The sequence below is a fragment of the Eptesicus fuscus genome, chromosome 4 (genome assembly GCF_027574615.1).
Source record: "Eptesicus fuscus isolate TK198812 chromosome 4, DD_ASM_mEF_20220401, whole genome shotgun sequence".
NCBI lineage: Eukaryota > Metazoa > Chordata > Mammalia > Chiroptera > Vespertilionidae > Eptesicus > Eptesicus fuscus.
In genome coordinates this window covers 106427682-106439938 of record NC_072476.1, presented here as the reverse complement: position 1 = coordinate 106439938, position 12257 = coordinate 106427682, and the positions used below count along the sequence as shown (strand labels likewise).

The 12257-nt window shown below is 45.9% G+C and overlaps 1 protein-coding gene across 1 annotated transcript in view; it reads right to left on the bottom strand.

Annotated features, from left to right (window-relative positions):
• Nucleotides 1-3238: 3238 nt before the first annotated feature.
• Nucleotides 3239-12257, bottom strand: part of LIFR (LIF receptor subunit alpha) — a 78715-nt gene continuing 69696 nt past the window's right edge. The window contains exons 18-20 of the mRNA XM_054715314.1: nt 11879-11972; nt 9989-10067; nt 3239-9621 (exon numbers count right to left, since the gene is read on the bottom strand). Of these exons, the coding sequence (XP_054571289.1) occupies nt 8998-9621; nt 9989-10067; nt 11879-11972 (797 nt within the window). The 3' untranslated portion in view covers nt 3239-8997. The remainder of the gene's footprint in view (nt 9622-9988; nt 10068-11878; nt 11973-12257) is intronic.

Here is a 12257-nt window from a genome sequence, read left to right as displayed (position 1 = left end):
AAGAAGTTTAAGTTTAAAAAATTCGGCTCTCATAAGAAATTTCAATCTTTGTACTGCTAATATTTGGCTCTGTTGACCGACCACTGGCCTAGCGCCTCTGCCCGGCCACGTGACTGGAGTGGGCACGTGACCCGGCCAGGCCAATCGCGGTCCGGGGTGGGGGCTGGGAGGAAGGGTGCTGCCTCCTCCACGGTGAGGCTGGCCGCTTGGAGGAGCCTGGAGCCACAGGCCCAGCTTGGCGGGCCCTCGGGCCTGAGAGAAGGAAGGCTGGGACACAGAGGGATGTGTGCTACCTGAGGGAGGAGCGCCGTCTGGGAACGTACAGGGCTCACCTACCCAACATGGAGGCCGAGGCTGGGCAGGGGTCGGCTCCCAGAGAAGCAGGTGGCTCCCAGGGAAGACAGGTGGGGAAGGAATGGGTCACTTGGTCATGCAGATCATCGCTGGAAGGATACAGAGAACCGCACCCGGGAGAGTGAAAGACACTTTAAAGCGGGAGGCGGTGCGGAGGAGGGTGGCCTAACCTGTTGGCGCTGCAGATAAAGCCCCTTAATCCCCACCAGCCCGGTTGTCACGGAGATAAGAGGAGGAGGGCAGATTTCCCTGGAACAAAGGGGAGCTGCATTCACCACCCACTTGAGCGCCCCCTGGACAAAGCTCCATGGCCCGGACCTGGGAGGAGCTGCCTGGGCCACGCCACCGCAGGGAGCCTGCCCGTTGGAGGGGACCCTGTCTTTCCACAGCTGGAGGCTACTCCCCAGGATCGCCCCTCTGCAAAATAGCACATTTCTAATAAACGCAGGAAGTGTTCAAGGCAGTTATTGAAAGACAGTTATCAAGCACCGGACGCAGCAGATACCGCGCTCTGCTCTGGCTGCGGGGTGACTGGGACGTTGCTCAGTTCCTGTTGTCGATAAAGCGTTAGACTGTGCTCAGGGCTACGGAGGGGTGCGGGGCTGGGAGGGCCAAGGACCAGGACGGGGTCCTGGGCACTGGGAAAAGCTTCGCTGGTCCGGCAGCTGAGGCCTGGACACGGGAGTGAGGCCAGGTGAGAGCACCGCCGTCCCCGGGGGGTCAGGCCCCGCGGTGTCAGGCCCCGCGGTGCGTCCAGCAGGACTTTGGGGTGACTGACATGGAACCCAAGGCGCGTCTGAACTGGTTTGGAGGCGTTGACACCTGCAAGGTGCCGGCCGGAGAGCCAGGTGTTGCTGAGGTTCCTCAGGGGGAAGAGGCACCTCTGTTCTGTGGGGAGCAATACTCACACCACCGGGAAGGCTCTGAACTCAGGAACAGTAGGTTCAGAGCTGAGGCGGAGAGGTGGAGGAGCTTCTCTGAGGCCACCCGGGGAGTACGAGGTGACCCCGAGCCTTCCGAGCAGCCCAGGCGGGCCGGCAGCTGCCCTGGGCCTGAAACCTGCGTCAGCCACCCCGGGAACGGACAGGGCCGAGTGGGCGTGGAGGAAATGGGGCTCCGGGCCCCCTTCTGAAAGGTGAGGGCTGCCTGCACGGGTGATCGGGGACTAGGAGGGCCCATTTGTTCACACGGCTTCTGCAAGGCCTCCTGGCTCGCCCCGCAGCCCAGGGGAAGGGGGTGGAGGTTGTGCAAGCGCCTCCAGGACAGGAACATAAGCCCCGGGTCCTGCCTCTGACAACTTGTCTAGACGAGACGTTGGAAGACGGAGCGATGGATGGTGCTGGCGGGGGCCTGGCGGGGGATGACAGTGCAGCTGAGCCTTGAAAGTCGTTCTCACCTTTGGAAGGTTGGGAGGCAGATAGGAATGAGCAGCTCAGAGCACTCACTGTAACGTGATCGCCCCTTAACCGCTTCGATCATCAGAATCCTCGCCCAAAGCTTTTCTTGTCTCTTTAATGTGAGACTAATCACTCTGGGATAAAACCAGCTCCAGTTTAATCCCAAATCAGTTCAAGACATCTCTGGTTACTTCAACTTCTCTAGTTCTCGCAGACGGAATGAATACTTTTAATTCAGTTTCACTGTTAGTCACTCCAGGGGGAAAGTGAATTCTCCTACAGCTCTTTTGTAAAGAACTTGGGTTTGTAAGCTAACATTTTAGCGTGATATAGAATACTGTACATTAAAAAAAAAAAGATTATTCAGCGCTCTAATGTTCTTTCCCCCAAATTATTACGTCATCCCTCTCTTTCTGACCTTTTCCAAGTTTCTGGGGTCGATGGTGCTGCCTGTTTTGACTCAAGAATTCACCACCTGGAAAACAAGTTGTTTGCTGGGGGCCCCCGGTACCTAACTACTAACACCTGTCAGTTAACTCAGACGTGTTACAGGTGCCTCCGGGTAAATCCAGGCCCGTGCAGTTCAGTTGTTCCTCTAGGTCCGTGGTCGGCAAACTGCGGCTCTCGAGCCACATGCGGCTCTTTGGCCCCTTGAGTGTGGCTCTTCCACAAAATACCACGGCCTGGGTGAGTCTGTTTTGAAGAAGTGGCGTTAGAAGAAGTTTAAGTTAAAAAAAAAATGTGGCTCTCAAAAGAAATTTCAATCGTCCTGTTGATATTTGGCTCTGCGGACTAATGAGTTTGCCGACCACGGCTCTAGGTTAGGGGTGAGGATCCTTTGTTCTGCCAAGGACTATTTGGATATTTATAGAAGCATTCGAGGACAATACAAAATTATTAACTTAAAAATTAGCCTGCTGTATGTGGTCAAACATTTAGTTAACTTACCCCTGAGGCCTTGGCAGGTCCAGACCAACTATTTCTCAGTCCTTATACGGCCCAGGGGCCGGACTTTCCCCAACCCTGCAGGCTCTGTAGGAATAAATTTCTCCCCTATGAAGTTCTATTTAAGATCAATTCATACTTTAAAATTACTGAGGTTTTGCTGAGTCAATGACTATATTTCCAAATTCAACAACTTGCAATAAAAGTTTTATGTATTCCTAGAATCTCCAGAAATGTTGATGTTTATCTTCGTAGGAAATTAATTACAAAATCTTATTTTAAGGACCGGGATTTATTTGATAATGTCAGATATCCACTATTTGATTATCCACTATTTGTTATGCTAGCTTCCCTGGTAAATAGAACATAGATTTAATGAAGCATACAAAGGGTTATATCAATGGCATAGCCACTTAGTGATTGCCCTGTTTTGTAACCACTATAATTCTTAAGGGATGGAACCAAAAGTGTTAAAACAGAATCCACTTTTCCTAAGTGCTTAACACAGGAAGAAAAAAAAAAAAAAAGCCCACATCTGTCAGTGTAAGTTGTAAGAAAATATATTTATTTTTTCCATGACAATACTATGGTAAAATTGTTAAATACATGCACGTTTTAAAAACAGACATAAGTAACATCTTTAAGAGTTAACAGCCAAGCGTACTAATTTTACATTTAAGGTCTCTTAGTAATAGGTTACTTATATTCTATGTTCTTGCTATAACCATGTTCTCCAAAACATATGGAAACTAAATTCTGAAATTATACAATAATATAAAATGACCAAATTTTCCATCCTAATGCCACATAATCTCCAAATTTTCACAAGGCAGAAAATACTTGTTAGCTTTGTAAGTGGAGTTGTTTTATCCCACATTAAACTCAGAATTTTGCGAGTGAGAGCGAGTCGCACAAATGTCCTACAACCTGCAGTTTGCTTCCTGTATATATATGTAAATGCTTCTCCTTATATGACTAAGCATGATCTTAGATACAGAACATCATGACTGATCATTCAGGTAAAGAAAGAAAAAAAGAAACAAAAGGTCGGCAGTGGTAACATTTCAAGAAATGAAGAAGGGAACAGGTTTAGATCTGCAGCCTCTCCCTCTCTTTCAGCTACATTTGCACACACCTGACTGAACAAAAATTAGTAAACAGTTGCTAGTATTTATTTAAAAAAAAACACGAAGATATTTAACATACATCCCTTTTGAAAAAACAGTCATTCTACAAAGAACCTTATAAAAAACAAAAACTTATATCTGTTCACAGTATGTGTATTTTGTAAACAGTAATTCACTATAATGCAATTTTGAAAGTAGAAATGGTGATTTCCTAGCGCTTTCAGAACTTATGGCCAGCTAATGAAAGAGAATAAAAATATCAACATTCCTATGGTACCATCTCAAATTTGGGATCTCTCTCTGTCCAGGCCAATCTTTTCAAGCAATTCTAAATTGAATGTTTTTGTTTGTGTTTTTAAAGGCCATGTTCTTTTTGGGTGGAAATAATGGGATAAAAACAAATCTCAGGCATCATATACTACTTAACTTTCCACAACAATAAACGGAGTAAGATTTCTTTTTGTGTGTTGCCTTTTATTCATAATGTATCCACACTTTTCCTAAACATTATGTAGGAAAAAAAAAAAAACTAAATAGGAGGATATATCATAAGTAATGGAGAAGAGTATTTGGAATTAAACTGGGGGCAGACTATTTTTAAAAATTTATGAAAATCATTCTTCAGTATGATCAGTTGCAAATGTCACAATACTAATGTCAACCTAAACTCTAACTTGTTCACATTTTAACAAAATATTGTATTACCACACAGAAATCTTTTTTGTGTTTTTTTTTTTTTTAATAATACACCCCTGGAATGCTTAGGAAAAATAATGAGTTCAGAAACTGAAAGTTAACCATTTAAGATGGAGTAATTACAAAGAGAAGTACATTTTAAATGTACATAACGGAGGTCAAAAAGGGTATATGGGGGATAATGGTGATAGAAATAACAAAAGGGGAAAAATAAATGTATATAAGGAATGCAATAATTTTAAGTGAGCAATTCAATCAGGTATACAAAGTATTTTTTTGCTGAAGTGCAGCAGCATAAGATCTATGTTGTTATTTTTATTTTTAAAAGTTCTGATTGGCTACTGCAAAGGCAATCTTAGGAGATAAATATACAAATGTAATAAAATAATTCCCCTGTCAATTCAGTATTAATTTCCCCATTCACATCTCTTAGTTTTTACGGTATTGAGTTATAGCAACCAAAAAGTAATGTAAGTTATGACGGCTTTGTAACTGGTTAATATTCCATCAGTTATAGTTACTCAAGAGTTTTTAAACTTCTTTGTTTCTATGATTCTTCAGCTAGGCACTTGCACATAAAAACATTCAGAAGGTTTCCTTCTTAAATCACTACTTTTAATTTTCATTAAAGTGTTGCACAGTTGGAATTTGTCTTGCATAGGTAAACTCTGTATAACCAGGATACTTATAATCCAAGATATTAACATTCTTAATACAGGGAGAAACAAGCACTACTTAAGGTTAAAAAGAACAGAATCCTGTCCTAACTCAGTATCATCATTCAGTGGATTTGGATGTGTTCTCGATCAAACCACATCCCCTAAAATCTTACCACACACCATCAAGCCTGACACGTGGATTGTTGTCCTTAATCCTCATACCGGCACTGATAATCCCCTGGGCACATAATCCACGAAGATAGAAGCAGACCAACATCAAACCAAGTACTTTCCAATGACATTTGAAGATGCATTTCCAGGAAGGGTGGACGCAAATCCTCACGTGAAAAATGTTCTTAAAAAAGATGGGCATGGTACCATGACACTTTTCTTTCAGCAGAAAATACCGGTTTAAAATAAATGCTGCAGAGAAATAGTTTATCCAGAGAATGAGTGCTCACTTCGTCGATGAAGCTGCACGTCAATGCATTGTTGGTTTGCTGGAACACATGCTGGTGGGTACAAACACGTCCCCAGTCGCCTACCCACCAAATACAAAGGACTGGGAACACTTAAAATGAGGGGGAAATGCGCTCTCTGGTGATACGTTTGCCTGAGTCTTTCCCAAGTTGTCAAACTGCGGAGCCACTTCTAAAGCACTGGATCTCCAAGCCAATAGTCTCAGATCTACACGTTACACCTTGTCATAATACTGCCCTTCAGGAGAACTCTGGAAACGGCACAGTCTGGGATGGGACTGAGTCAATGAAAAATTATTCACTAAACCTTCACGATGTGCCTCGTCTTCGAAGTTAGCTAATGAGCCCACATGTTACTCGTGAGATGCCCAATTTTACACTTGCAGGATAAAAGATTCCATAAAAGATAGGTTTTAACAGGAAACAGCAAAAATTACTTTAAATAAACAAGCAAAAAGTCTTCTCAGATCGTGCGCCTGAGCAGTAGAAAATTCTGATGGCATTTTCTGCATACTGACATGGTAGGGAGTACTTTAATTTCAAAATACCATAAAATTGACTTCAAATTCCTTTTGGAAGAAAATATTCCTTAGTCTCCTTTACTGAACTATATCTAATTACTCAAATACAGAAAGGACAGTAATGTTCTTTAATATGGATGGTATGAAGACGAATTAAAAAATTATAGGCCTAATTTCCTGCAAGGATACAAGTTGCATGAAGTTTTACGAGTGGGGCTTTTGCCACAGCAAACGTTTAGGACTACATGCTCTCCGTGAAATCCTCCGATCCATGAGCCGGGAAATCAATGCTGGTATGGAGAGTGAGGCTGACACTTCTGCCCTTGAACTTTTCCGTGAATGGCTGCTTCCGGGTCTAAGCTGCAGGCACACAGTACCTCTGTCACCTGAGCACACAGACACTCAACTCAACGATCCAGGTTCTCAGGACCGCAGTCTCAAACCCAGGCTTCTACAGGCAGGCTCGACACACGTAAGACTTCAGTTATACATGGGTCTACTCCATGCAATACATCATGTTAAACAAAAGGTCCATCTAATGTTAAAAGCCTAGCTAAGTCTCCTAAGAGTGTTTTTATATTGAGTAGTGTTTTACTTAAGGGGGTCACTCGCAAGAGAAATCCCATCCCAATGACCACCAGGGTCTCCCTTCCCCATGAGGGAAGCTGGACTTGAACTCGGCTGGGAGAGATGTGAACGTGTGTTCTGTAGGCAGCATTTTTCAACAACACAGTGGGACACAGCTCATGGACAGAGAGAAAGGATGCGGGAGCCCCAGGGCTAGTCACCCTGAGCCAGACAAACAGATCATTAGTTAGAAGGGCACGGGTCCAGATGGTCACGGGTGAAATACATCAGTATCGACTTCAGAGCTCACACAATCTCTGCTGATCTTTTCCCATGATCAACATTGATCCAACTTACAGGGATAAAAGGAAGGACCTATGGATTTCTTGGGGGATGAGGCAGGATCCTGTTGGGGACAAGCAGTATTATGATGATGAGCTTCGGGCGGGGGGAAAAGGGGAGCCCCAGGTCTGAGTGTCTCGGGTGAAGGTTAAGGGCAGGAGTCCGACCGAGCAAACTCTGTTAGGGATGCTCTAATTTGATACCTGTCTCATTGATGAAAACCTCTATGAACTATGACATAGTTTAAATATCCTAGTGTATGTACAAAATTCTATTTTGTTCCACACGTCCACATATCGCGGAAGCTCGGGGACTCAGCTGAATTCCAGCAGTTAACGTCAGGATTCATACACCGAGCACCTGCACAGATCTTGCCCTTTGTCACCCCGTGGCTTTTCCCCACAACATGGTTTTTATAAAGATACATTATGAGCTAGAAAAATCCCAAACTGATCCATTATGTACAGATACATTACAGAACCTCTGATGAGGAAAAAAAAACACACAAAACAAAACAGGCATATCTTGACTTAAGATATTTCAAAATTTTAAGTACTCTAAGTATCAAAAGATAAAATACATAGACCACCTGAGGGCAGGAACAAAATAAGATACACTTTGTAGCTTTTCATCTGCTTTTTCTGAGAACCAAGTCCAATCCAGACATCACCTGTGAACCCCGAGGGCGGGCAGAGGCTGCGGGGGGACACCTGACTCTGGGCAGCTGTAACACAGGGGTGCCCGTCGACTCACGTGGATCTTGTGACATTTCACCTTAAAGAGCCCTTGCGTAACTGTCCCTGTAAGAAGCGTGATCTTTTCAGTTTATCTTTTTAAAAATGGAGGACTGGATCGAACAGTCGGGACTGATGAGCACATAAGAGAGAGGAGCGGCGAAGAGGCGCGATCAGAAGGAACATCGGCTACGAGGTGACCCAGGAGAAGCTGAAGCTGTCACGAGTGCACAGAGAGCGAATGTCGCTAAGACCCTGCGCAGTAGCCGTCTCCAATGGGAAGCCCCCAGAATCATGTGTTTAGGGGTAATGTTGAACTCGCTCATGTATGTATGCAACTGACACGGTGGAACAAAAAGTAACCCAGATTAAAACAACAACAACAACAACAGAGATCTCTGGTCTTAGGGATTTAAGTTTTAAATACTAGGCAATCAAGTGCGACATGGGAAGCTAGCAGAAAAGTTAGAAAAATAACGGAGAGGTTGGAGAATGCCCCCCAGAGGCAGGAAAGGCGATTCCGACTCGGGCTGCTCAGTGTCGTCTCCTGTTCCAAGTGTGTACCCCTGAGAAAACTGTGTGACTGACACCCATTGTACAGCAGGCACAGCGATCGGCACACGGGCCAAACCAAACGCTACCTAGCTGTCGCTACATTAAACAATGACATTGGCTTGTGAATGCTGTGGAGAGAGGAGGAGAAGTGTTGAAGGTCCTCAGATCTGTGCTTGGTTTTCATCCAGGATGGAGTCAAGGGCAGGCAAACCCACGCCCTCTGTGGCTTTGACATTCCCCTTGCCTGCAAACCTGCTTGCAATTCCGTCAAGTGTCCATATGAGAAAACCAGGAAGGACTGAACAGGGGGCGGTTGCCGGGGGATTTGTTTTGCACGTATGGGCCGGGCAGCGTTCGGCTTGAAATACTTCTGGAAGGGAGAGAAAGGGAGAATTCTTTGGCTCAAATCACAAACAGCTCCAGACCTTGAGCTGCGTGGGCTGAGTCTCTGCGTGACTCTGCCGTGTAGACTACACGGAAAGCAGCGGACACTGCCGTGTGACCCACGTGGTGGCGCCCACCTCGCTGACAACACTTCACAGGACCCCCCCAGGGGTGCCCGGGCCCACGCCGCAGCACCGGCCATGAGAGCTTACTGAGATGGCGGACGGAAGTGACACGTTAGTCGTTTGGTTTGTTCTGGAAAAAGTTTGTGAAGGACCACCCTCCTCCATTGGATCGCGGAGAGTCTTCGTCCTTCGGGGGGATCAGGAACTGTCGGGAGTTGATGGAGCACGGGCTCCCGAAAGACACGACATCGCTGTTGCTGTCCGTGGACCGGGGGGAGTCCGGGGACACCAAGGTCCAGGCGTTCACAGTGGCCTGAGGCCTGTAACCCGCAGTTTTCTCCAAGTCCCCTTCCGCGGCCGCCTCGTCCCCGGCAGAGGTCACGGGGAGGTGCATCTGGGGCTTGTAGCCGCCCCCCGCGCCCGGGTCCGCGTCCTGCTCTGCCTCCGGCTTGGCCTGCGGCTGATACATGGACTGGACGTCGATGTACACGACTTGGGAAGTGCCCCCGGCTTCCTCCGCTCCCGGGTTCGGTATTTCTTCCTCGATGACGGGGGGACAGTAGGACACGGCCACGTGGTTTTCGGGCTCTGCCTCCGAGCCGTCCGGGGGACGCTCGGCCACGGGAGAAATGATTTCTGTGTCCTCTATTTTAGGGACTGCTGTTCGAGTTTCCAGAACCTCGACGTTATTCGGGGTACAGGGATTCATTTCCAATGTTTTCAGGGCACTGCTTCCCTGGAAATCAATTTTAAGGCAGAGATTAAGGCCAGCACCAAAGCTCCCACGGAAAGCCACATTATTGCATCTATGTTTTCACATCTGCTTGTAAACATCTGTCTCTGCGTTCTGTAGTGCCTACTAGAGCAAAGCTAATTTTGTCCCTCCATATCAATATTATTCCTGCGATTAATATTGGAAAAGAGTATGACACCAATGATTTAAAATTAGTAATTGTAGAAATTCAGCAGATGGTAGAGCCCTGTATTTTTTTTCCATCTCTTTGACTTAGGATGACATTTGCATGTTAAAAATTTTCACAAAAGACTAAAAATGCCAAAAGCCAGTACTTCAAAGATAAATGTAAAAATAAACACAGGATTACCTCACAGACAGCCTTCTGAAACTGTAACGCTTTACAGTTTTCAGGATTAGGAATATCAGGGTAGAAGGTTTCTTTTATCCTTTAAATAAAGAATAATTAAGTACATTTAATAATTATAAGGTTAGCGATTAGACAACCAATAGTTAATACATCATGAGGACTACTCTGACATTTTACAAGAATAGTGTAATGGACATGAAATAAAAATATGGGATCAGTCCTGGCTGGTTTGGCTCAGTGGATAGAGCGTCGGCCTGTGGACTGGAGGGTCCTGGGTTCGATTCCGGTCAAGGGCACATGCCCGGGTTGTGGGCGCAGGAGGCAGCCAGCCGATCAATGATTGTCTCTCATCATTGATGTTTCTATCTCTCTCTCCCTCTCCCTTCCTCTCTGAAATCAATAAAAAAGACATTTTTTTAAAAAAGTGGGATCATTTTTAGTGTGATCACTAGAACTTCCCACACGATGCACTGAGAGGCTCCACTTTTAATACATAAACACCTACTTTTATTTCCAGAACTACAATCGCTCAAGTCTCTTATGAAAACGGAAAGCACAGAATTAAAACGTGACTGGGCCAGCAGGCCAGAAGCAAAGCGCGGGCCTTGCTCACGTAACCCCAGTGTTTGTGCCGCAACTGCATGTCCTGCATCACGCAGCCTCTCCCGCTCCTCGCGGACTGCGAGACTGAGAGCGAGAAGGCTCTGGACTGTGAGAGAGAGAGAGAGGCTGTTCGTCTTGAGCAAAAACTAAACACAGACCAAAGAAAGACTCAGTGCCATTCCCCACTCACAGCTACTCAAAGGGGCTTTATCATTCAACATTCCTGCAGGAAAAAACAGATAATGCAAATCTGAAATGCTCTAATGTCAAAGTCAAACTCTCACCTTACTTCAGCTTTTTTTTTTTTAAATACTGAAATCAGTATTATGAAGTGATTTTTGGTCATGAGAATGTGGTTATTACTAAGGCAGGGCAGGGCATGCTACAGATTTCAATCATTACTATTTTGATTTATAAACCAGGATTGCTAGAATGAGTTCTTGCTTTTGTCACAAACGGGGGTATTTTTAAGGCCGGGGAGGACGGTCGGTGCATGAACACCACCGTGTGTCCTAGCCCAGCCCACGGCGGACCTTGCCGGCTGACCACCAGGCGCTCTGTCTCGCCTCGCCTCACTTCACCTATTGCCATTCACCCAGACACAGAGTTCTTCTCACTTTCTCCAGATGCTCAATGTCTTTCCAATTCCCGGGTCCTCAGAGAAGTCATTTTCCTCTGCCGGGAGCATCCTTAGGCACTCTGCCAGATGGCACTCCATAGGGCGCCTGGCAACCACCTGCGGTGACGGGTCCTCCTGCTGCTCTCAGGGCGCCCACCACCCTGCCGTACCCGCCCTCTGTGGGGGTCAATCCGCTGGATGGTTATGGGTTTAATGCCCAGCGCCTCCTACGCTCTAAGTCTATACATTTACTTAGTTTACCACCATTTCCATCCTCACGGGGAGGAGGCATCCATGTCTGTTGACTAAACGAATAAATGACCAGATTTTCTAAATAGATCACTAGACAAGTGAGATCTTAATCGTTAAGCTACATTTAATCTTGCATAAAGCTACTGTCATATTTAAGCGTGCAAAGATTTCTTTTGAGTACAAAGACTATTCCTTTAAGTCATTAGGAAACACAGTAGGAGAAACATTTGTCCTTTTACTTTATTAACTTTTAAACCTTTAAATAATATGCCAAACTCTTGCCCAACCTTCGATCCAACATTAATCCTGACTAAAACAAGTATTTCTTTTTACTAACTAGCTTCAACCGAAAAAATGTACTTACGTGTTAAACATAAACTAAGCAAAAGAGCAAAAGTAAACGCAGGTACCATTACCATTCTCGTTTCCGGTAACAAAGGACACTGGTCACCACCCCGACGAGGACCGCCACGGCCACGGGGATGAGAATGGCGATGATCAACCCCACGGCTGGAAAGAGAATGTTGCAGATATTAACACCCCCACCTCCAGGGTGGAGTACAGACTACATTTATAGCAGAACACACTGAAGTTGGTAGCGGAGGAGAAAGAAGACCCGCCTGCTCCAGGAACCCTGAAACGATTCAAGTGTAACCTTCGAGTGCGTCAGCAGCTCCTACCCTCGCACTTCAATGCTCCCGAGCAGGGTTTCTCAATCTCGGCCCTACTGACGCTGCGGGCCCGGGATTTCCTCCCTGTGTGTGTCTGTGGGCGTCGGGGGGAGGCAGCTGCGTA